General features: G+C 38.0%; 1 protein-coding gene across 4 annotated transcripts in view; it reads left to right on the forward strand.

Annotated features, from left to right (window-relative positions):
* CHD7 (chromodomain helicase DNA binding protein 7) overlaps positions 1–26,203 on the forward strand; it is a 194,008-nt gene that overhangs the window by 123,727 nt on the left and 44,078 nt on the right. For all 4 annotated transcript variants that reach the window (XM_039523867.1, XM_039523864.1, XM_039523865.1 and 1 more), the window contains 6 exons: positions 1,534–1,964; positions 10,737–10,872; positions 15,539–15,676; positions 16,839–16,904; positions 22,460–22,515; positions 24,568–24,682. In XM_039523867.1, the coding sequence (XP_039379801.1) occupies positions 1,534–1,964; positions 10,737–10,872; positions 15,539–15,676; positions 16,839–16,904; positions 22,460–22,515; positions 24,568–24,682 (942 nt within the window). The remainder of the gene's footprint in view (positions 1–1,533; positions 1,965–10,736; positions 10,873–15,538; positions 15,677–16,838; positions 16,905–22,459; positions 22,516–24,567; positions 24,683–26,203) is intronic.

Below are 26,203 nucleotides of genomic sequence, written 5' to 3' on the forward strand. Positions count from 1 at the left end.
AGTCTCAGCCTGGAGCAGCCTTCTGCGCTCCCAGCCCTTCATCCCCAGCCCCACCCCAGAGCCCACGCCCCCAGCCGGAGCCCTCATCCCATCCTGCACCCCAACCCCCAATTTCATCAGCATTCATGGCCCACCATACAATTTCCATACCCAGATGTGGCCCTTGGGTCAAAAAGTTTGCCCACCCCTGGACATGTATAACACACAGGCAGTGCTTTCGAGGAGTGCTGTGTGAGAACATGGTACGCTGGGCATACTCAGAACAGCATGGATGTTTTTGTATTAGTCCTCCTTTGTGCCCGATCTGCAGAGGATAAGAGTCCATTACAACCCCACCTAGAGAACCATGGCTCTTTAGCATATGCTGTAAAAGATCATGCTCTTAGCTCTGGAGGTCCTCAGTTCAGTCCTTGGGATGTTGGTGAAAATGTTGATGTCATGCATGCACTAGTGTAAATGGCACCGATGCAGTTCTCTTGTGTAAATGCACCCTGTGATTGTGTCCTGTTAATTTTCCAGTTGTATGTATAGAAGCCAAAGTCAATACTTGTTTTCAGATGACAAAAGTCCCAGATTACGCATACAAAATAGCTGTTACCAGAATATGGGAAAGTCTTATATAAATTAAGGTTATTTCAGAGGTGGACAACTTTAGGATAGCAGAGGGCCATAAAATCCACTAAAAACCCCTTTGTCAGGCTATACAGAAAACAACCTCCCTCCCTCCAAAAATTAAAGGTTGAGCCAGGTTGCTGAGGTACGCAGTCTTTTAGTAAAATTTCTACTGCCTCATCAGCACAGATTACCTCAGTCCCATGCCTCCCAGCTCGTTACTGCCTACCCATTGATGATTTGGGAGCTGAAAGCCAATGAGGTTTCAGCCAGGGCCTTCACTCCTTACCCTCCACCAAGCATAGGAAGTAACCAGAGCTAGGTGGCATGGGACGGAGTTGGAGCCTGTGCTGAAGGGGAGCAGAGTGGAGGTAGAGATTGGTGTCAGCAGGGCCTCATGTGCCAAGTCATAATGGCACCCAAATTTGGCCTGGCTGCCCCTCCATCATGCCACCAGGGAAGGGGCTCTGCTGTTATGCCACCCAGCTTATGCTGCTGCTGCCCCCAGCCCCCAAGAATATATTCCCCAGCTTCATATGGTCAGGCTAAATAAAACAGCTGGTTGGCGGGATGAAGCCAATGTCTGCCTTATCTTTTCATTTTTAAGTTTAAATTAATTTTATTGGGTGTATGAAATGTTGTGGATTTATACCTTTTATACAGATTTTTTTAGTTGTGAAGAATTTTATACTTGCAATATTCAGTACTTTATAGCTGTTCTGCCACAACCTTAAAGCAGCATAATTATTGTACAATATTTGTTTGAAATGTTACCAATTAACGTTACCTTCTGTTTTCTCTTGTCTCCCTCCATGACCTCTCAGCCCTAAAATGTAGAGCTCTAAGTAAACAAATTTTATGGACCACAAATGTGTGTTTTTATTATGCTATACTAATTTAATGCCTATTTGTATTTCTTAGCATTCTCCATCGGAGCCCTTTGTAGAGAAACCGGTGCCGGATATGACTCAGGTTAGTGGACTGAATACCCAGCTAGTGAAAAATGATGATTACCTGCCATCGATTGAACAGCAGCCTCAGCAAAAGAAGAAGAAAAAGAAAAACAATCACATTCTTGCAGAGGGTCCCAGTAAAGGTTTTGGTAAGGAAGATTTTCCTGGTGGTCTTGACAGCCAGGATCAAACCAGGAACTCATTGGATTGCTCCCAAGAAGAGAAAAAGAAAAAGAAAAAGCCCAAGTCAAAAAAGGAACCGAAGGATCCTAAAGAACCCAAGGAAAAGAAGGAGCCTAAGGAACCCAAGCCTCCCAAAACCCCCAAGCCTCCCAAAGAGCCAAAGGAAAAGAAAGCAAAAAATACCACACCAAAACCCAAGACTAGCAAAAAGACAAGGTAGGTCAGGAAATCTCTCTTTGGGTATGTGATAAGTTGGCATTCAAAACAAAAATAATGTGCTGTGTGTATTAATGGAATTTAAAAAAAAATAATGCAAAAAGAATGGGAGGGGGAAACATTTTGTTGTCTAGAGATTATACCAATTTTAACCATTTTGCCTTTTCTTAAATGGGGGAGGGCAACACACAGCCCTAAGTGAAATAGTTATGCTGTGATACAAAAATTGTAGCTTCTCTAACCCTGTTTCCTAGTAGTTGCAACAGGAGAATTATCTCCACTTGGTATCATGATTCTTTTTAGGATCAGGATTAAAATCCTAGTAGGCAATATAAGAGATCAAATCGCAGTACTGTACACAGTCATTCCAAAGCAAACCACCTCCCCGCCCCTGTTTCCTCCACCCCCAGACTATCATGAGTACAAATGTTCACTGAGAAAACTGAAAGGGGGAAAAAGACATTAAAACTGATTTTTTCGTTTGTATCTAAAATTTCTTACAACTGTTCTGAACCTGTTCCAAACATCTGAATCTGTTTTTCAAGATGTGGCTAATGTTAGAAAATATATAACTTCCAGATGGAAGCACAGCCAGACCTGGTTAATCCAAATCAGTTTGTAGAATCCATTTGTATTAAGATTAAAAACATTTTGATTAACAAATCTGATTTGCATGTATTCTGCAAGGCTGGTTACTGTTTAATTCTTTCTGATACAGATACATGGATGAATGAAGCTCAGATAGTATGGACTTCTAGTAAGAATGAAAGGTTCTTTGGGTGGATAGCAAAACTAGTGTTTTATTGAAGAATCTGTATAAGCTGGCAGAGTGAAATGTACTGTAAACGCTTTATTAGCTTTCCAGGACAGTTGAACCTACTTATAAGTTACAAAATTTTATATATAATGTTCCAGATTGCTGAAATGATGGGTTTATACGTACAGTAGTTTAATTTTTGGTTACATGTTACTGAATCTAGGTACTGGACTGAACAGCTTTCCCACTGTATCCTTTTGAAACTAGAAGACTGTATCAGCTAAATGAAAAGATGAACTGTTTGCATGGGGACAGGATATTCATAGTTTTTGGGTTTTGTGAGTTTTTTTTTTTAAAAGGCCACAAAGGGAAAGGACTATTATGATTATCTAATTCAACCTCTCACCATAACATAGGTCTCACCCAGCCATTTCTACATCAAGAAGTGAAAGACATGAGATTTATTTAAAAAATGCTTCTCACTGCAAACCTTTTCAACTAGGTGCTATGAATATAGTTTCTACAGACAGTCTTTCAGAATTTAATAATGCTTAACAAACCAAGGTTAGAAAGAATTTGATTCCAAAATATGTCGTTTCCTATGAATTGAGATTGACATCAGGCCTCAACATTTGAGATGCCCCATAACCCAGGCTGATAAGTCTGTGCAGGTCACCCCAAGTGAAGTCATGGGACAGCACTTTGGGGGCAGGGGAGTAGACTCTCCTTCCAGGGAACAGAGCTGCTCTCTTGCATGCCTATGGGGGTGGAGAGGGCGGGACTTAATTCTCTTTCCTCCTCCCTTTGCAGTACCCCTTGTAATTGGAAGGGTGAATTTTGTAATATTTTTCATAGCTGCAAAGTGCTGGTCTTCCCACTCTGTGGGAAAAATGTACCTGGGAGCATGAACATCACTTGCAGCCTCTTACCCCAATAGGCAGGACTGTTCAAGAAAAGTGTACTTGCCCCGTCAGTCACAGCCTTGATTCATCATTGCCAAATGTACTTTTCAAGTCCAGTTTGTCTGCTTTGATAACTTCAGTATCTAGGGGGTAAACCTTGTCGAAGAACCTGCTGACTTGGAGTGTGTGTGTAACAGATTAATAAGGAATATGACTTCTATGAAAGATATTTGCCTGCTTTTGCCATGCAAAGACTGGGAAATCTGTCCAGTAACACTGGTAATTGAATCAAATTTTTAAGTGAATCAACAGGATAAACCAATAATCTGAGCCACAGTGCTTCAGATGGTCAGAGGAACCTTAAGTGATGTATCTTGGTCTTGCTATAGTGCTACTCCACTAGGAAGAATATAACATCACAATAGCAGAGATGGCTAAAATGGATGCACCTAAATGTAAATTCTGAGTGGCAAAGGATAATTATATAAATCGAATATGTGGTGCTGAAGGTGATGGGGTGTTTTGGTTATGTTAGTGCTTGTTATACTGTCATAGTAGCTTGCTTCTAGGCATTGGATTACAGTAGTGCCAATTTTGCATTTTGGAAAGTTTATATGTGATACTGGTTACTTTCAACCTCAAATAAACTGACTTGAGTTTATGTAAAAAGCCATTTTCTTAGGGGATGGAATAAGTGTTTGAAGTGAGAGAAAATTCAGAGACAATCAGCGGTGTCTTTCTTTCTACATACAAAATATGAGGCATTTCCATTCATCAAATTCGGTTGGAAAAGGGTAGCCCCTTTTACTGGATCGTTCAAAAAGTATCTTTACATAGACAGTGCACAGGCAGAGACAGAAACTACCACTGAAGTGAAAGGATGAAAAAATGAATTGAATTCAATTATAAAATGGGCAAAATACACTAAAGTAGCAGATTATTCTAATCAATATGCATAATTTTATTAAAACAGCACATCTGAATTAACTAGCCATGTAATCCTCTTATTGACCATGAAAGTATAGAAAAATCTTGGAATCTCCCTCCTCCTTTCTTTGGAGTAAGCCTTGAAGAAATGTGTAAGCTGTGTGGTTGAGATACACCATAATCACATGGTGAACAAACAGCTGAATAAGAGAAGAAGTTGACTTTTGTAGTGCTCATGTGAAATACATTTCCAGTGGCACCCCAGAAATCTAGGAAACTTCAAAAGTGAACTTCACTGTACAGTTGGTACTTTTGGAAAGCAAGTCCATGGACTGGGATGGCATGGTTTAACTTCCTGTGGCTGCTAGCCTGGCCCTAAAAAAGTAATAGTAAAACGATACACAGAAATGGCGGCTGGAGGAAATGAAGGGGGGACCTTCCCCCCACCCCTCCCAAGAAATCAGTTCAAGATCACTGTAGCCATATAATACTTTTGAGAGAGTGCAAAATTTTGAGCCCTGAGTACAGATAAGGTAGTATCCAAAAACATTCTTTCAGTATATTGACTACATGTGTGCCAAAGGTTGTGGGTCACTAAAGTCTGCCAGTTTTCATTTTTAGTCGGGTAGCCCAGGTTACTAAAAGAAATTTGTTCATCCCTACTGCCATTTTTTCTATTAGTTATTTCAACTGAGTATAAAAATCTGAAAAGCTTTTTGGTTTTTCTAAAAGCTTTTAGAAAATGTTACACTAAATCCCAGGCTGTACAGAAATTTCGTCAGTGCCAGCATTTGAGGGAGAGGAAGTAGTAAGTTTTGTCTGTCTCTGTCTACAGGAAACCATCCATTAGTTTTGAGGAAGATGGGGAAATGGGAAATGTACACTTCTGAAATGTCCAGTATCTGCTCCTAAAGTCCACGCAGCTCTCCTTAAGGCAGTCACTTAAGGTGCAGTATGAGAGTCAGATGACTTGGTTATTACATGGTTGTTTGTGACCCAGTTACAACGTGGTTAACAATTCTAGTGTGCACACTTTAACCTAGACCCAAGCCTTTAGCCAGTTATGGGACATAGTCGGCCCATTCATAACCAATATCTTGAGCCGGGCACGAGATAACCATGTTGTAACACAGCCCCCTGGCTCTTTATATTTGTATTGGAAAACAGCCCTCTGCAGGGCTGGCTCCAGGGTTTTTGTGCCCCAAGCGGCAAAAAAAAAAAAAAAAAGGAAACCGCAATCAGCAGCTGCTCCACCGTGCCACTTTCTTCTTCGGCGGCAGGTCCTTCCCTCCGAGAGGGACTGAGGGACCGGCCGCTGAAGAGCCCGACGTGCCGCCCCTTCCCCTTGGCCGCCCCGAGCACCTGCTTGGTGCCTGGAGCCGGCCCTGGCCCTGTGCAAGGGACACAATTAAATTTGGGAGGATTTGTGTTTTAAAGCTTTCTCTGTACCTATTATCAGGAGGACTAAACCTAAGCAAAAAGCCATAATAAAGATGGAGTCTAGGGCAGCATCCTGCTTGTGAATAAAAGGAACCATTGGTTTTTTCAGAGCTCTTGAACCCTGCTGGGGGAACTCTTTGTATCACTTTGACTAATGAGTGTTTACTAAATTCTGAATTATTGAGTATATCTAACTTATTGCCTTCTGGGATGAAGGCAATAAGTTATTGCCTTATTGCCTTCTGCCTTCCTGCAGTCCAAAGCTACTGGAATGGGGTGGTGTTAATGCAACATTCTCACCTATAGAGGATGGAAACAGACTTCCATCTCCACCAGAAATGGGAGAGAGAATCATTCATCCCTGCAGGGCACCCTGATTCCTCTTCTGCTTGCAGCACATAAGCAGAGCACTAGTCACAAGACTCATCCACTTTCCTTGAGTGCATGCCTGCAGTACTTTGGGTTGGCATGCCGCTCCCCTACTCTGTTGTCAGGTGGATTGGGGAGCAGAACTCAACTGTGGGACAGGGTTGTTTGCTAAATTCATTTTCCAGGGCAAGTGGTTGCATGTTAATTTTTTCAGGTTTTCCTTTTATTGCAGGGTTTATTTTAGAAATTTGTCTGTGGGCTAGTGTCCCACAAATGAAAAAAGAAAGGGATCAGAATTTTAACCATAGGATTTATTTATTTGGATTTTTAGACAACAATAAGAGTACCCATCTAATGTTTTGGTCAACCTTGACACTCTTGTCCATTACACTAATGAATAAATGGACCCGTTAGTAATCCCCGATCAGATTAAATAACCCAACAGAGTACATTTATAACAAGAACTAGTTGACCTCCCTGCTCAGTCCTTTGGAGCCTGCCACACTGTTTTTTGATACTTTCAAGTTGCATGATTCAGCAATCCCAGTTTGTGATGCATTGACCTGGCTCTTCTGGTGGTGGTTATTGTCTGACTGACAAAAAGCTTATTTTGTTGGGACGCACATTGTCTCCAACTTTAATTCTTTCTTCCTTGTTGTCACACTTTTCCTCTCGTGCTGTATTCCTTTTATTATTGTTGTCCCCCATTGCCATTCCGATGGTTATGCTGCTAGTGATTTTATATGGGACGGTATGATATGCTGCCTTAAGGAATAAGAACATTCAACACAAAGTTAGTATTGGATACGGGATTCCGAATCATGGAATCTGAAATGATGCCTGGTGGTGTGTGTGCTTTAAATAAAAGGGCTATTTTTAACAGCAAATTCTGATTTTTGTTTTTATTTTTGTTTTTTGTTTTAAACTGTGCCAGGTTGATGCATTCTGTTTGGTGTCTGGAACCACTTAGCCTGTGAGATCTTGTGCCTATGACCTAAATATGTACAAGTAGCCTATCTCATTATCTTGAGTTTATTCAAAAAATTTAGGAAATACCATCCTGTACATATTGATATTTAATACAGGCTTCTAAGGCATCAAAATCAGTTTTTAGCTGTCTAACATTGGTTTTAGATACCTAAATTTGTCTTTAGGCATCTAACTTTAGGCACCTACATCTAAAAGTTGGGCCCTAAATACCTAAAGTATCTAAACTCTGAATGGGATTTGTTTTTTATTAGCAGGTGGATTTAACTAGTTAGGAAGCAAAGCAGGTTGTAAGGGATCCACTTAGCAGTTATGAACATTGCACTTGATTTGTGAACCATGGAGAGGAAAGCAAGATTGTTGACAGCTTCAGGAAGCGTTTGTTCCCACCCACCAGGTGAAGTCACCTCCTAGTGGGCCTGCAGCATGACTATAGTATGGATGCAAATCCTCATCCAGTTCAGAGACTGAGCCTTGTTGCTTTTGTAGTTTCCTTCACTCTTTCTCTTCTAAATGATATAGTGGGATAGATTTAAAAAAAATAATTGTAATTATTAAACAACGAAATCTGCAGTTTACTTGTTCACTAAGCCAAATATAGGACTTGTAGAAAATTTGCTGTAATAAAGCAATTTAGGTTATTTTTTTCCCCCATGTGAATAGTACTTTTATATGTACCTGCTTTCAGCAGCCATGGCATGAGGATGATTTGAAATCCTGTCCAAATTACTTGGTACATATCTCCTATTACTAAGAGAGACTGGGGGGAGTTGAAGCACAGCTTGTATATGTAGGTCATAAAAGGCACATATGAAGGTGTTTAGCTCACACCCTCTATTGTTACTAAGAGGGGAAGGTCTAATAGAGTTCAGAAAGAAATCTTTGTGTAGTTAAATCCGCTACAAGTACCTCACTTGGATGCATGTTCTTTGTCTGAATCTTCCTGTATGATAAGCATTTGGAGATGCTGTATGACTTGAACAATTTGTGGACATTCCATAGAGCATTCTTAGGAAGGGCAGACAGAGAATCATTAGCACTTTCTTGTCTTTCAGCAAATTGATATTTTATCAAACCTGGGCTATGCTGTTCTTCAGGACATTAAGCCTGTTATTCATATGTGATTGTGCACCCAGGGCACAGTAACTACTACTAAATTAAATTGTATGCTTTGCTCTGATTTATAGAGGTCACCAGTGAAAAGCACTAGCCTGTCAACTTACTTTACCTGGCAATGGTTCAACTCCCTGACAAGCTTACCTTTGATTTAAACAAATTTGAGAAATATGTAAAGTTTTGGAAGCAGTTTTGCACTGATTTGATAAAAGAAACCACAAAACGCTGCAGCGCAGGTGTTGAGAATGTTTGAAAGCTGATTGAGAGAAGCAGATGGCTTTAGTCAGTGGCATCCAGCCAAAAGAGCAGGTGCTGGTCATGTGACCACTGGTTACCAGGGTAATCTGATTGCTCTTGGCGTGCAGATGAAAGGAAAGGGGCCCAGTGTTCAGCTGTAGTATTGTATAATTTGTGGCAGTTAGAGCGGAAATAAATGCTGGAAATGGAGCCTCATAGTAGGGGAGACTTCTGTCCATGTGTAGCATGCACACTAGGACGGTTGGAAGGGGAACTGTTTTATAGATTATTTTTTTAATGATTTGTCTTATGTGGTTCTTTCAGTGGTACCAAACTCTTTAGAACGTTGTCAGAATTGAGAGATTTTTGAAAGCTAAACTATATTACTGTGCCCTAGAATTTTGCTCTAATTAAGTTGTATTTTTAAATTTCCCAATATATTAACATGTAAATATACAAAAATCTCTTGTTTTTAAATATATAACCATGTTACAAAACAGGAATAATACATCTTAGAAATTCTTAAAACCAAAACATGGTGTAAATGTATTTGTATGATTTGTTTTACAAACCTTAATATAAATATGCTCTCATTTGATAAATGCTTAAGTCAGTTCAAGTTTGAGTTTCTTATTAGAAGTTACAGAATTGAAAATTACCAAGTTTTTTTTCCAACTAGCATCCCTGATATGCAATTATGAATTTAAATAAATGGAAGCTGTTTAAAAGTTCTTGAGATGTCTGCCTATTTCAGTTTTTCACTTGACAAAACTCAATATATGATTCTACATTAAATGTTTTTTTAAATGTTTCAGCACAAATGTTAGCCATTCTTTAAAAGCAATCATCTGTCAAACCTGCAACAGACATGGAGAGGAAAAGGACACATATATAGAACACACAAATCTACCTAAAACTTCAAAAATTGAGGACATTTTAAATTGCTCATAAAATTTTCCCCTTCAATCTTACATTTTTTGGTGTCATTTTAAGAATTTGACCTATATAATGTTCAAAATCCCCTAGTATTTAATTGGAAGATGGAGATTTTGAGGTATGCCTTCTCAGGTATGTTGTTTCTTTAAATTAAGTTTATATGCACAGACAGTGTTAAATACAGTGAGATGATTATACAAAATACCCAACTCCTTGGAAGCTTGAATCTATTTTAAAAAACAAATGCATGCGTGTGCGCGCGCACACACACAAAATTCCCCCATCACATTAGTGTGGTGTTGATGTAGCCTTTCTCATGAATCTTCAGCTGTTGGTGTTCATCTCTTCTCTCCCCATTCCCCAGTAAAAAGCACTGGAGAACTTGGGCAGAGGCAGATTAGGGAAAAAAATCATTTTGGTTACAGTGGACAATTACAGACCTGGTCAGGTGAAGTGAAATGTAATTAATCCCTGCTGCACAAACTGACCACACCTACAAATTATGGTTGTACTAATTGACTGGGTATGTCTGACCTGAGACTTGAAATAAACTGTCCTGCCTCAGTTTCCTTGTAAATACCATGAAACTACAGAATAAAAAGGATGATTTGCTCATTCTGTTCACTATTTTGATAAATTCCTCCTATGGCTCTGCTCAGCTGATTGTTCTCCATACTTGCATTTTAAGAAAAATGCACGTAGTGATCATACATTCACTTTTCCTCAGATTTATCATGGAGCTCAACTACTGTTTGGAATTCACAAAGATATTGAAGTGTAAGTCAAGTTTTCATTTTAGCCACTCATTTGACTCTTATCAAATATTCCAGTCAGTCCATCCAACATTAAGTGCAGGCCACATCAGCAGCTTAACTTTAGCAAAGGAAAGTAAGCTGTCTTGCTGAAAAGGTCAAAGGGAAGTGTATAAAAATAAGAGGTCAATGATATTTTAAAGATTTGTTTAGCTCCTGAAAATAAAGCAAAGTGATTAGAGTAATAAAATAACTAGGGATAAACATGTCTTCATAGTTCAACATATTATAGTACATTATTGTTTAAATTTTTCTCACTCAATCACTAATCAACGATATTATGTTTTAGTAACAAGAAACCAGACTCAGAAACTAGTGCAGTGAAGAAAAAGGTCAACAAGGGAAAGGAAGGTTCTGAAAACTCGGATTTAGAGAAAACACCACCACCATCTCCTCATGAAGAAGAAGATGACCCAGGTGTTCAGGTAATGCCATTATTTTGACATTCAAAATGTAATTATTTAGCACAAGGTAACTATATGTATCTATGTATGTATAAAATATAAACTCTGACTCCATTAGAGAGATGCTTTTAAAATATTTTCTTTGTTGGCTGAAACAGTATATCAAGAAAGGTAAGAATCGGAGATCCCAGTGGCGAATAGTGTGTTAAAAGAACTCTCTTGTTTGTAATTTGGCTTTACTGGTTTGCCATCTGTGAATATATACAAATGAGTTTCAATTTCTTTCCCCTGTCACTATACTGTATTCTGATGCTGACCTTTCTAGTGTAAATGTATTACCAGAAGTCTTTATGTAGTCCAGCCCAACTAACATTTGGTTTTTTGCATTTACTTCTTGGTTGTCCCTTTTTAGGTCAAGCATAAAGCATGACAGAGCAGGGTAGGGAAACTGTTATTGCTTCTGCTTGTACTATACCTGTCCTGTGAATAAATAAAGGACTTCCATCTGTAGGTCTGTCAGTTGTAAACATCAAGAGTGCTATATTCCCTTAGGAATTTGCTGATGTATTCTGCTCATGTTATTGTTGCATTCTTATTTTAAATAAAATCTGGAAATGAAAACATGCATTTTGTTTAGTGGAGATATTCAGATATTGCTCAGGTAACCACACAGAGAGGTGTTCAGCACACATGTCACAAATGTACTGTTTTTTTCTCTTGTGAGCCTGTTAAAGATGTTCCACTGACCAGCAATGCCACAGAATGTGTCATTTCTGGATGTTGTAAAGTAGGCTGGCAAGAGGTGACATTTTAGTGCATGGCACAATTAGTCTTTCTTTTCACCCGTTTTTTCAATAAAGGTTATTGAGTTTTATTATAATAAATTCTAACTTTTACAGTATACTAGTTCAAAAAGCAAACAAATAGAAACAACCCAAAGCACTATTTGTCTGTTTCCCTCAGTCCATTCCTTTTTTTTTTCTTTCACTCCTTAGTAGCTATGACATCTCAGAATAATGCATTCTGGAACAGAAGAGCAGATACAAACAGCGTGACATTAAGATGATCTAAAGGATGCATTTTTAGTTATGTGTTCAGTGTTCCTTTTAGCCTGGTTAATGGGTGAATTCAGCATGTTGCTGATGTAAATGACGCATGTTTGACTAGAGGGTTCAGTTTTGTGCAAATCAACTTAAACAATATTGTGTTGGTATTTTTAGTTTGAGTGTTAATTGGACAAAAACTGTCTCAGATTGGATTAGAAGGAAGACATAATAACTTTAATATAAATCTCTCTCTGTAAATAATGAAAAACAATTAGTTTTTTCATCATTTGGTAATAAGATATCACTTAAATATTTGATTTTTTTCATTTGTGCTCTTAAAGTTTTATATTTTTGAAATGCTTGTTTTTTGTATTTATATGTGATTAATGAAGGACATAGTTATACACATTAGGGCATTCAGAATTAATGTTCCTGCAAAAACTTTACTTTTTTCCTTCACACACATGCTTGTTAATAAGAACTCACATTAGCTTATCACCAATCTATAGAGAGTAATACAAATAGTTACATATGCATACTGGGATGCTGAAACAATTTGAATAGTGGGGGTGCTGAGAGCTATTTAACCAAACTGTAAATCCTGTATATAATGAAATCCACTTCAAACCAGGGGCTGCAGCAGCACCCCGCAGCTCCCCTAGTTCCAGCACTTGTGTATGCATATTTAGTTTATAGACAATATGAAGCTAAAATCTAAAACTAGAAAATTTTTCTTATTCTTAGTACTGAATCCTCAGTAAGACTTAGATACAAATGTGTAGCTTTTCCTATTGTTACATAATGCTCCTTAATTAGCGGAAAACAGTATAGTCTTAATATTTTTGCTGTGCTGTCACATTATAGTGTGTTATGATGTCGTAGCTGTAAGTATTACCACAATGAAAAATTAAATATAGATCTGTAGTTTTTATTCAAACTCTGTCCATCTTGCTACCTACAAACCAGCAATAAATAAAATGTTAAATTGAAAGTGCACACATACACACATGGATTCAGGCAAGAATACAGAAAAATTGAAAAGGCTCATGAGGACATTACAGGAAACAGGAAGCTAACCATGTAAATAACCATAAAATGTAGGATTATCCTTAGTAGTTAAGCATCCTTTTCATTAAGGAAATGCAAGAAGAGATTTTGGCACCAGAAGTAGTAGCAAATATTTTCAAACATCCAACTATTGCCTTTATATTGCAGTTTAACGGGAACTCCCATAACTTTTTTCTTCCAAGATGTAATTATATAGTTGCAATATCTTGCCTAAAGATATGCTGTAAACTCAGACTTGACCCAAAATTTAGATTTTGTAAGAAAACCTAGGAGAAGGTAGTATTTTTATATATAAATATTTATATAGCTATATAAATATTTCTAGAGCTATCCAGATGTAAATATCTTTAGCTCCATCTATACAGATCAAAAGATATATAAATATGGATTGAAATGTATACATCTACTGAGCCAGTCATACACATTTGTATTTAGCACTATAGGTGTGCATGGTGTTTTTCAAAGTAAAAGCACACTGTATACCCCAAAGAGCTTATAATCTGAATTAGTTTCATGAGATGACACAAAGGAAAGACAGGTAGAAGGGAGGGAGGCATACATAGAAGGCTATGTGGCTTGTTAGGTGGAACAGTCATAATTTTAGTGTTTAATTTTTTACCATTTAACTTTGTATTTATTGTGTGAAGGCAATGAGAGAATTGGTGCTTGAGGGATTGTGAAAAGGTAGATTTCTAATAGTTTTATTATAGTCCAATAGAAACAGCTATTTTTATAAATATTCCCTTTGTGTTTGCATACTGAACATTATAGCACTATGAACCATAAAATGAAAATTACAACAAACAAAATTGTAATTAATTTATGATTTTTCAATCACCAAGCTGAAAAAATGAAATAAGTAACTAGTGTAAATAGTGAAGAGTAAATTGAAATGTTCAGGTTGTCATTAATAAGAATCTAAGATGTTAACAATCCAGGTACTATGACCTCTTTGTTTAGAACAACTACTGCAAAAATATCATATTAGCTTTAGAAATGTATAATTTGCCACACTAGTGATTAGTTGAAAAAGTTGAGAAGGATTGTTGCAGAAAATGGGGGTTAACTAATGATTGTTTAAAAATAAATTTTAAATTTTGCAGTAGATGTGCATTTATAGGATACTTCTTATAGTCTCTCTCTCTTTTCTCCTCAAACATATATTTGAATTAACTTGTTTTAATGTAAGCATATTATTTAGGTTGCAAAGTCAAATTCTCAAAACTTAAATCTCAGATCCACAGTTGTCTTCATGGGCAGCATGTATAAGAGGCTGGGGGAGGTTAAGCCTTCCCAAAATAAAAAAAAAGAGGCTGGTCATGCGGGGGGCAGATGCTGGATGCGGCTCACCTCCCTTTGGAGACCTGCCCCCTTTGCACCCTGGGAGCAGGAGTACCGGAAGCTCCCTAGAAGTGTGGGGTGGAGGCACCAGTGCCCGGACGGTGGCCCTGGCCTCAGCTTGGTCCCTCCCCTCCTCCTACTCCACCTTAAGGAAGAAAAAGTGGAAGGGCATGCTCTCCTGCCCCATTCTGAGCCAGGGTCCAGAGAGGAGTGAGCAGTGGATGGGGCCTTGGAAGAGGTGGAGTGTGAGCAGAAGAAGCAGCAAGGATGGCCACAGGGGAGGGTGGAGTGTGGGCGGGGCCTCAGGAGGAGGGGTGGGGCAGGGGCTTGGCAACAGTCTTGATGCTGGTGTTCTCTCTCTCCCCCCCCCACCCCTACCCCATCCCCACCCCCACACACACTTCTAAGGAGCTACTGGCACTCCTGGGCTTAGCCTCCTCAAATAAGAGACTCACACACCACCTATGGTTGTCCTTGAAAGTGAGAAGGGAAATAGTGAACTTTTTCCTCAGTTTATGTATCCAGCAAAACCAGAATAGAATTTCATGGGACAAGCAGAAAGCATATCTAGCCCCAGGGCTTTGTCCAGCTGTAACGGTGGAGATGTTGGAGATTCTCAAGAATCTTTTATAAAAGAAGGTGTGAAACAACCTAACTATATAGGTTTTTACCAGTTCTCCCTGGAAATCCTAAAAGCATGAATGACTAGAGTAAAACTAGAATCTGGAGTTAAGGAAAATATTGTACTACACTTTTGCTAGCCTCTATTTTCAAATTTGGAGATTTTTTTTTTAAACCTTTAAACAAGGGGCTTAATTCTGCAAAGTGTATAGGCCCTGAGCTCACAATGAAATAATGAAGATGAGGTCATCAGTGAGTGCAACTGTCTTCATTCATGACTACATATATACCAACTCTGAAAACAAAACTAAGGAAAATTCACCCTTTTTGCTTATGAGTTCTATAAACAGCTAAATATTAAAATAGAAATAAAATAAAGCATCCTTCCAATTCAGAAACAAGCATGAGGAATTCTAGTCTAAACTTTTTTTTTGCAAAAATTACAAGCAACTAAAAAATTTCCACTGAAAATGCCACTTCACTACCAGAATGCTGTAATTGATTTTTAAAAAGTAGTACAGTGTATGAAAACTGTAAAGATGCTTTTTTCGTGTTTATTCTGTACCCCACCTTTTTGTTTCTTACAAAGAATATCAATGATCTCTTTTTAGAAGAGACGATCCAGCAGGCAGGTTAAGAGAAAACGTTACACAGAAGACCTGGAGTTCAAGATTTCAGATGAGGAGGCTGATGATGCGGATGCTGCGGGAAGAGACTCCCCTTCAAATACATCTCAGTCAGAGCTACAGGTCAGTTCATATTCCAAACATGGACGGACTGGAAATGTTGTAACAGCATCCTAGGTATTTAAAATTTTAAGTGTTTGCCTCTTTACCAAGGGATTTTCATCTCAGGTTGGCAAAAGAAATTAGTTGTTTAGGTTCTTAAAGGCTATATTCATTCACGGTTTGGGTTTTTTGTTTTGTTTTTTACAAGCCTACAATAATGTAATTTGACACAGTTTGGTGAAATATAACAGCCTTTGCTAAGGAGAAGCCTAAAACTAGACAGCAAGGAGACTGAATTTACTTCTGTGAATTCAGTGGTCTGGCTTCTATGACTTTAATAAACCACTCAAGCTTGTCTCCTGCTGCTAGGCACCATAAGAACCCCTTTATGAAATTACTGCCTTGTAGTACCCAGCAGGGTACACTTTATTCTCTGTGCAATGTAAATGATGGATAAAATAGTTCGAATAAAATGAGGGGTAATAATGCACGAATGACTATAACAATCTTATTGTTTTGTAGTGCTCTTTTCATATCACTACTTCACTTAACTAACCGACATGCCATTGGTGAATGTATACATACTTTTTGGTACTTCATTTGGCAATTTGTGCTATGTTAAGCTCTGTGAAATGTCATATGTGATCTTCTATAAATACCCCTAACAGAAGAGGCATGGGTATGTTTACCTGCAGCTTTAACAGGGGGAACAAACGTATTTTTGACAGCTATCACATGGACACTGTTACTGTGCATTGCCAACTGAGGTTTTCCAAGGTCCTCTGATTTTGGGAATCTAGGCAGCAAAGTTAGTGTTCAGCTTTATGGGAGAAGTAACTGGCCACGTAATTACACAACAAGAAAACACACACATGTCTCTGGCACATGCAGTATGTCACTGATTAGCCTTTCTGCTGGCGTGATTCCCACCAATGAATGTCAACCAAGAATTTAGTCAGCCTCCTATTGTATTAAAAATATTTCTTTAAAATGTAATTACCACCTGATTTAATAAGGCATTAAATGCAATTGAGTTCTACAGTCCATGCACCAGAAAAAAATTCTCCTGCAACTAAACTCGGATTATGATAAATTATTAAAGGATGTCTTCCTGAAGAAAGTTTCTAAAGAACAAAAATACTCTGCTTATTTCTGTAACTATTGCGCAACTTTCATTTTGCAGGAATCAGCTGATGCTGAAGGTCCAGTAGTAGAAAAAATCATGAGTAGTCGTTCAGTCAAGAAACAGGTAATTTTTATTTTTTAATAAACAAAAGATGCCCATACCCAATCTAGTTTTTCATTTTCAAAATTTAAATATTTCCAATTAAACAGTTGCTTTAGCGAAGGAAGAGGGCTCCTTAAAAGTGCCATTATATAGGCTTTTTAAGTGTGTGTGTGCACACAAGAAAATGTTTGTGGTCTACCTTCCAATTTTTTTTTCTGTGCATGTACAAATGACAATTTTTACTTTTGCAAATGCATTCACTTTATCAGAACTTACAGTGGAGTACCATTTACTGCTTTGGAGGTGTAGTGGGAGATATCCTTCTCTTGAAACTTAAATTTTTAATTTTTTGCATTTGTGGTAAAATCATGGGCAGGCTTTTTTCATTTCAAATCCTCTCACAATGGACATCCCCATGCAGTTAACAGAATCAACATGTGATCAAGAGGATCATATCTGGCCATCTGCAGAAATATGTTGAATAATGAAGTTTGAGGCCGTGGAAGGGTTAACATGGTTCTCCTCCAAAATATGTCTGTTGTGCAATCATTTCGCTGAATGTAGGAACAGGAGTTCCTCAATAGAGCTTGGCTGACCTGTACAGCAAAATAACATGCTAATTCCAAACTATTGGATTTCCTTACTCTGTGGGAAATGCAAAGAGGGTGGTCATTTACCAAAGGTCTAAACGTTATTGAATTCTCCAAGACATTCTCTATAGCTTACTCATTGTTTATGCTTTAGCTTTTGTGTGAAATTCAGCTTCTATGATTCACCTAAATATATTCAAGTTCATCATGATTAAATAAAAAGACTTTCACATGTCCTAGGAGAGTATTTTCCAGAAGGAGAGGAAAAAACTTTTCCTCAATTCTTTTGGGGGTTTCGTAAGGCTTTTGAACCTTACTCCTGGTTGCACTAGTACTTTCAGGTGCTTTATAAATCTAAATTCATGGCATGTCATGACTGTTTTTGATGACCTGGCCTTTCAGTCATCACAGTATAATAATTCTAACTTTATTATAGTTCAGATCTATGTTTCGTATTTCAACCCACAGGCTTATTTTTTCAGGTAAACTTAATTGTAATCTTAAACTCAGTAATTAGTTGTCCTGATGGTCCTCTGGACAACAGTGGAGAATCTGGTCTCTTCATAAATGTTTTTACATTGGAGGCAGTTTGTCACCAATTATTCTTCTCTTCTTCCTCGTCCCTGCAAGCAAAGGTGTGATTACCCATGGGGAGTGTGTATTTTGCTGCAGTTTGTGGGAAGTGGTTGGTCTGGTGCCTGCATGTCTTTGATTGCAAGCTCGGCTGGAGGCAAGCTCTATTTTGAGCTCTTCCTTTAATGTTTTTTATGGATTGCATTTGCAGGTTTGAGAGGTATCTATCCTCTCTCTCTTCTTCTCCATCTCACCCTACTCCCTATACCAAAAATGTTTGAGGATGTTAAATGTTAACATCTAAAGTACCCAACTGTGTATTTATTAAATCTTTTGCACTATTACTGATATAATCAAAACCATGGTTGCTAGATTAGTAATCAAAATAAAATAGCTGTGATCAGGACCAGTACACAAAATAAACTTTAGAAAAGGCTTCACTGGGAAACCTTTCAGAAAATTGGGGTGCAACAAAAGATTTTGTCCTAGCAAAGGACAATATTAGATAATGAGACTGCTTTTGGACAGCCTTCTTGTCATTGAGTTTTACTTGTTTCCACCAAAATATCCTGGGTCTGGTTTTAGAATTGCTAGATGCAGAATATTTCTGTGTAAAGAGCCTAAAACATTGGGCTTAAAATTCATTTTATTTAAATGTACAGAAAACAAAATGTAAACCATTTCATTATATAAACATTAAAATAGATAAAATACTTTATCAGTTTTAAATTTTCTGTCATTTAGTTTTATTGAATGTTCCCTTGCCTTTATTATAAGGGGGTAAATAGTGCCAATTTAGCCAATGTACTGTTTTGATACCTCTGTCATGTCCTCTCTCTGAATTAACAGTCCCAGTCACTTCAGTGTATTTTCATATGGAAGCTGTTCCATCTCTGTAATCATTTTGTCACTCATTTTGTGACCACAGCCCCCTATTTCTGCTATATCTTCTTTGAGATGGGTTGACTAGAACTGAAGGCATACAATTGATTTATAGAAAGAACATACTGAAAATATGCCTAATAGTGCATGCTGAGCAGATGTTTTCACCCAGCTGCCAATGCCCAAATCTTTTTCTGAACTGGATAGTTTAGAATTCTGTGATGTGTATCAATAGTTGAAATTATTCTTTCTAATGTATATTACTTTGCATTTGTCAATAGTTATTTTCATCCTCCCTTGTGCTAACCATTCATGTAACTTTCAACTGTTTCTGAATTTACTCAGTCTTCTTTAGTCTCAGTAGTCTCAATAACTATCTGCAAATACTGCCACAGAGTAGGTAAAATACAGGCAGTGACAATGCAAGCTTATCCATGCTGCCTCAATAATGTGTGCTATAACATTCTCCTAGAGGAGGTGGTGATATGGATCACTGCTGGACTGTGAATGTAGTTCAGTCCCCATGATCATTCAATCCTCTGTTAAGCTTATAAACAAAGTTGCCAGTTAGTTTCAGACCTGGATATGATCAGTGCTAGAGTGGACTGGAGGATGACACCTCTGTTTCACAGCATTTTTAGAAGAATTTTTTTTATCCCTTAGCACTGCAGAGCAGGGACTTGAACCTGGTTCTACCACATCCCAGGCATCCTTATCAGTACCCTTATCAGTCGGCTATAGTCTCTGTCCTCGCCTTTCCCTTGTATCCTTCCCTCAGCAGGCCTAAACGCTATCCTGATAAAAGTTTCATGGAAACAGATACATCTTTGTGAAATGTTTCAGCTTCAGTGAAATAGTATATTTCTGCAAAAATGTTTCAGCCAGCTCTAATTAGGCCTACTTAGCGTGTCCATGGTTGCCCAAACACGATGCATACCATCTTAGGACTCCTTCATCGGCATCTGAGAAACTCACAAACATTCTACTTAGTCTGACATCAGTCTATTTTTATTGAGTCACAACAAAGTTCATGACTGAATATTTTAGACTGCAGTTATATAATATTCTTAAGCTGCTTTTCACAACTTGTGCTGAATCAATGTATTGTCAACCTTAGGGTTTTTAGATGTACAGAGAACAAGTAGATTAGTTCTTGGACTTTGTAAAAGATTATTACTTTTTGGTTACTGTAAATGTGTTAGCCAAAACTTACTTCTAGATTCGGGGGGCAGGGATAGAGCAGGGGGTTGGACTAGATGACCTCCTGTGGGCCCTTCTAACCCTGATATTCTATGATTCAACAAGAGTTTTGTTTCCAAAATATTTGCTTTAAAGAGTGAGTTAGACGCATACAGTTTGATGAAAATAAGTGTATTTATTTCACACACAATAAGTTTAGTATCTATTAGGTAATATAGTAACACATTCTGGTACTGCAGTAGTACAGAGTCTGTCAGCATTTTCAGTGTAAATTGTTGTGTTGTTAATTTATCAATTGAGTGGAGACATTTTCATAAGGCTAAACCCTAGCAGAAGTATGCTACATTTAATAAACAAAAATGTTTGCTAACTTTAAAGTTATGTAGGTGTTATACACATCAATCAGTTTTTAGATGGTATTGGCATTTAAAATTTTCAATTTAAAAATAAAAATAGAGAGATTAGGCCATAGTGTGTGTAAAGTACAAGTTCTAAAATGATCACCAGGATATTTAAATCTGATTGATTTATTTATTTATTTATTTTTACTAGGAGCTACTTTCCTAAATGGTTGGTATCACATAGAGATGCTGACAAGATTCAGGTTACTAAAATACTCCTAGTTGGAGTTTGTACTTCTGTTATGTTAGGACCTCCAAATACAAATATCCAATTCAGAAATCTCCATATACCATTAGTTGTCTTGAGTGGGAAAGCCTTGGCAGTGTTCAAACTCCCTCTTTTGGAGGTGTCTTCATAGAGCGGCTGCACAACCTACTCCTGCAGAAATTAGAACTGGGAATTGTTCATCTTTTTCTACATAGGAGCTAGGAGAAACTGGAGATAGATATAAAGAACACCTTTCCTTCTCTCCCCTGATGTAACTCTGTATGGAGATCTCGGTGGAGGGTAGTGTTACTTCCTTTCCTGGGAAGGGGGCGAAGGGAGCATGGTGTAGGATGGTGTCAGTTTCTCCCTGGTATATTAAGAGAGGGAGTACTTGGTGAAGCAAAGCATAGAAACACAAGTATGCTAGAACAGAGCTGAGAGCAGCTATTGTTGCTATTGCAAAGAGTAGAAACATGAGTGTACTGGAACGGAGCTTGAGAGCAGCTATTGCTACTGTCAATAGCAGTGGAATGAATGAATAGAATATCTAGTCAGCAAAATATTTTTAATACTGGCAGATAAGTAGTCTCCTCTTTGTCTCAGGGCATCACATCCTTTCTCCATCTGTAATGGGGGGTTTGGAATATGTGGATATGAGGATTCAAGGCATAGGAGGGAATGTAGGTGTATGTAGCTCTGCAAATAATACTTTTCACAGAACCCCAAGAACTGACCCTGCTTATGTGTGCTGTGTCAGTTTTGAAAATTGTGTTATTATATAATAGACAGTAACAGTTCCAAAGCATATTAACACAACAACTGTTTAACTTAATGTTGTGAAATAAATAAAATCCTAAATTTGAGGCGGTCCTCAAATTTGTCCTTAATTTGTCCTATAGCAGAGTTCAGGAATAAGACTTTGTTGAATTACATGCCATATGCACCCCCATACTCTGGCACCAGGGATGAGTTAAGCACAGTCTCAACCCTTAACACTGAATGCCCTTGGCTTTGCTGGTTTCTATCACAAATTCAACCTTGCTGAAATGTAGTATTTTGGTGTTAATTTAATTTGGCTGCTCTGTACGTGAGACATCTTGCCTGAGTGAATTTAATTGCACCATTGAGTAAAACTAAATCCATGAACAATGATGCACTAAAATTATAGCAGAAGTACAAGGCTTAGTTTTATATGGCTTCTTGTTTAGTGTTATTAACTATATGGAGGCATAAACCCCCTTTAAAAGTCTATTTTAAAATGTTACAAAACCCACAATGTAAAGTTGCCATGATCCGGCCAAAAATAATACATATGGTATTCAGGAGTGCAGTTGCTAATTGACTGCTGCCTGAGAAAATGGTACGCTTGGCTTCTATTTAACACTGTGGGTTTGGCAGAAAGCCAGTTTTGGGGTGAGGTTGTTGTGAATGAAGCTGCATGTGGTTAGGGAGGAGTTAAAATGATTCATGTCTTGGAAGTTGTAGTAGGCAGTGTAATATGTGCTTGAGTAAGCTGATGGAGGAAACTTCTTACCCATATTCTTTTCTCCATTTCCCTTCATACATCCCCCCCCCCCACATATATACATGTGCACACACTCTTCTGAAACTTTAATCAGTAATACCTTTGGACAATATACTGTACTTTAGTTGGAGGGAATGATTAAAACTATTGAGATATTTAGTAGTTCAACACACAGTTGAAATCTTATTTTGTTACAGATGGAGAATGGAGAGGAAGTGGAAACAGAGGAATTCTATGTAAAGTACAAAAACTTGTAAGTAAGCTTGTAACTTTTGTTACCTTTTTCCTTAAAAATATCAGCAGGTTCCGAATATTTTGTTCAAAATTATATTTAGAAAGTGACACACTATTAACATCTCACCTTAAACAATGAATAATAAATAGGCATTTTGGCATTGACATGATGCTAGATTTGGTGACTGAATACATTCTTATCTGTATGATTTAAGTTTTTTCTCTAAAATGAAACCATTATAAGAGCAAGGTCAAACTGGCTTTGATTTTTGCTCGATAAGGCCCTGAGTCTGCAGGTAGATCCATGCAGACAGGCGCCTAGGCCTCCATAGATCTGACTGCAGCATTGGAGCCTTAATTTCTTAATTTACAAAAAGGTCATCAAAATAATTAACCTTTACATTCCTTCCCCCAAAAAGGTGAGTGTTCAACAAAATGTCTGACATTTTATTAGACTGCTAAATAGAATTTTATTTCCAACAGTTTCATGATGGCAGCTAAATTTTCCTGGAATGTCCAGTATTAGCAATGGAAGCATGTTGTATCACATTTGACTCTGAACTCTAGTGCATTTTCCCTTTTAGGGAAGGGAGAAAGAGTAGGGGCTGAACTGGGAAACAGTATATTAAAATGGTAAAATAAATTTCAACATCTGATAGAAATTCACTTTCATTTCCAGTTAATTGCAGGTTGGCTTCCTTTTAACCAGGGTCAGTGCAACCCATTAGGGGACCTAGGCGGTCGCCTAGGGAGCTAGCATTTGGGGGGCAGCATTTTGGGTCCTTCGGCGGTGACTGCGGTGGCCGGATCTTCAGACGCCCCGGTCATCGTCGGCATTTAGGCGGAGGGACCTGGGACGGGGGCGCGGGGAGGGCCGCCTGCAGCAAGTAAGGGGGGGCGCGGCATGCAGGGGAACCGCTCCCCACCCCAGCTCACCTCTGCACCGCCGCCGCCCCGCTCTGCTTCTCTCCCTCCCGGGGTTGTGGCGCCAAACAGCTGATTGGCGCCGCAAGCCTGGGAGGCGGGAGAAGTGGAGTGGCGACGGCGTGCTCGGGGAGGAGGCAGAGCAGAGGTGAGCTGGGGCGGGGAACTGCCTCATGGCTCCCCGGGCCAGGGGGGAGCTGCTGCAAGGGGGCGCCTTGGGGGATGGGCTGGGGAGCTGCTGCGGGGAGGGGAGGGGGCACCTAGGGCATGAAACATCCTTGCACCTGCCCTGCTTTTAACTATACTGATTATAAAATATAAGCAGCTAAACTCCCCAGGTTTATTGTTCTTTGTTTCATATTGATCTGACACGATTAATAGCTTAAATCCTGTATATTTTGTTTCATTCTATTTGTAATTCTTATTGTAGTGTTAACCACACGTGACCAATGCTTATGTGTTATTTATAGTAATTGTATAACTTGATATTGAACTTTTTATTACTTAAAAACAAAATTTTAAAATAAAACCAATTTTAATTGCAGGTTTATGATGATGGAACATTTTAATCTTTAAGAAAATGTGTTAAGGCTTAAGCTATTGATGATTGAATATTCCCAAAAGTATGATTAAAATTGTCTTGTAGTGCTAATTGGCTTGCACAGGGCCTCTAATTACAGCTCTACATTAGAGATATGCACTATGTAACACAGTGGATTTAAAGGTATTTTTAGACCATTTCAATGAGTTTTAATCCCACTATACTTTTGAATTAATAAGTAGTGAAGTTTATAGAGTGTACATTTTTGTCTTGTTACATATTCTGAATGCTCCCAATAAAATTAATCTTGAGCACTCTAAGCCAAAGGCCAGAAGTGTGAGGTATGTATATATGAGCCATACTGATGATTCTGGCCAGTACCTTTATTAGATAGTAAGTACAATTGCTGCCAGTAAAGGTGATTAGTTAAATGAAAGATAGTATCTGGTATTCCAGATAACATGGTGCTACTCTGTTCAGTTGCCAGTAAAAGTTTGGGGGGAAATCAGAGAAAAGAATAGATGCAGGGAAGCAAATCAGAGTATGCAGTGGAAACATTTGGGCTGGGATTGCTTTGAAGAAGTTTTTCTTTCTTCCATCTTCTAGCTCTTACCTTCATTGTCAGTGGGCATCTGTAGAACAGTTGGACAAAGACAAGAGAATTCAGCAAAAGGTTAAGAGGTTTAAGGCAAAGCAGGGTCAGAACAAGTTCCTCTCAGAGGTATGATTTTTATTTTAAAAAGGATATTCTCATAAATGCTTAATCCCTTATATGTAGATAAGATTTTGAACATCTTGTTGATATAAAATTAGCTTTAATCACAATGTAAAAATATTCTTAAGCTAAATTCAGAGGCTTTTGAATTCAGTTACATAAAGTTACACAGTTTCCGTTTATGGTTTATTGCTGTTTCTTTCTGGTAAATGGTTAATTGCTCACTTTTATAAACAGGAAGTTACTTGATCTTCCTGTTGCTTATTTGTTCTAAGAGAACTTGATCCCACCACAATTTAATGTGGAAATGATTGTGATATCATCCTGACTCGTAGCATCTCTATCCTGAAGAAGAGAATTGGAGACAAAGGTCTGTTTAAAATTTTATGATGACACGCAGGGGCGGAAGGGTTCTCTTAAATTTAAACATGTTTAAGTAAGCCATATGGGTTGTAAGTAAATAGACATTTGCAAATTGTTGATCTTAAAATTCAGAACTTTGACAATAATGTAAGCCCTACTCAACTATCCATAGTCACTGAAAAGACTGAGTCTCCTGCAGAATCGGTACCAGAGCTCTCCTCTGAGCAGCCAATTATGCCAGAAAAATGCATGGCAATTTTCTGTGATTTGGACTACTGCCCACTAGGGACTCTGAGCTTTTGATCACCAATTTAATTTCACTTAGAGCCACAAGCAGTACTATAGCAGAGGTCTTGCCAATAAAGGGGCAGCTTTTCTGGTTTGCCAATCCTTGTGAAACCTTACCTTTCAGCAAAATTTAGTAATTTGAAATAAAGGGTTTAGTGCCTTGATCTTCTTTTTTTTATGAATTTTTATTTCATAGACTACTTCAGGCTAAGCAAGGCCAATAGAGAATTGGAAACTTCCATTAAAAAATCACTGTTGGTTTCTGACCAAATACAGTTAGCAGAGAGATTTGTGTAAATTTTACCAGAATTCTATTATTTTCCACATTCTGTGCTTTTACAAGTAGGTACAAAATGTCTATGAGCCATGGGTCAAAACATCTAAAAGATGCTTTTGAATTAATTAGAAAGTGGGAGGACAGCTGTATCAGGTTATTCTAATGATTAAGGAACATTCAGATTAAATGACTATCTCAAAAGAACCCCGATACTTGATATATTTGCCAGTAGGTATCTTAGATGCACTCTAGAAAAATTGGCTAATGACACAACATTGTGAAATTTATGTAACCCAGTGGTCCCCAACCTTTTTGTGGCCAGTAGCACATTCACGTTTTTAGAAGTGTGTGGCGGGCGCCAACAATTTTTCAAGGCTTATTTTGTATTTGTACATTAAATAATACGAAAAACATCATATTTAATATTACATAATATATGAATCCATAAGATAAAAAGGGTAATTTTACATGTAAAAGGTATTAATTAAATTATTCCGCAATTACTCTTTCACCTTACCATGTGAATTTGCTCTTTTGTATCTACCTGTAAGAAAAATTAAGGAGTTTCTACAAAATAAATATCTTAAACAGTTTTTTCA

The sequence above is a fragment of the Mauremys reevesii genome, linkage group 2, assembly GCF_016161935.1.
Source record: "Mauremys reevesii isolate NIE-2019 linkage group 2, ASM1616193v1, whole genome shotgun sequence".
Taxonomy (NCBI): domain Eukaryota; kingdom Metazoa; phylum Chordata; order Testudines; family Geoemydidae; genus Mauremys; species Mauremys reevesii.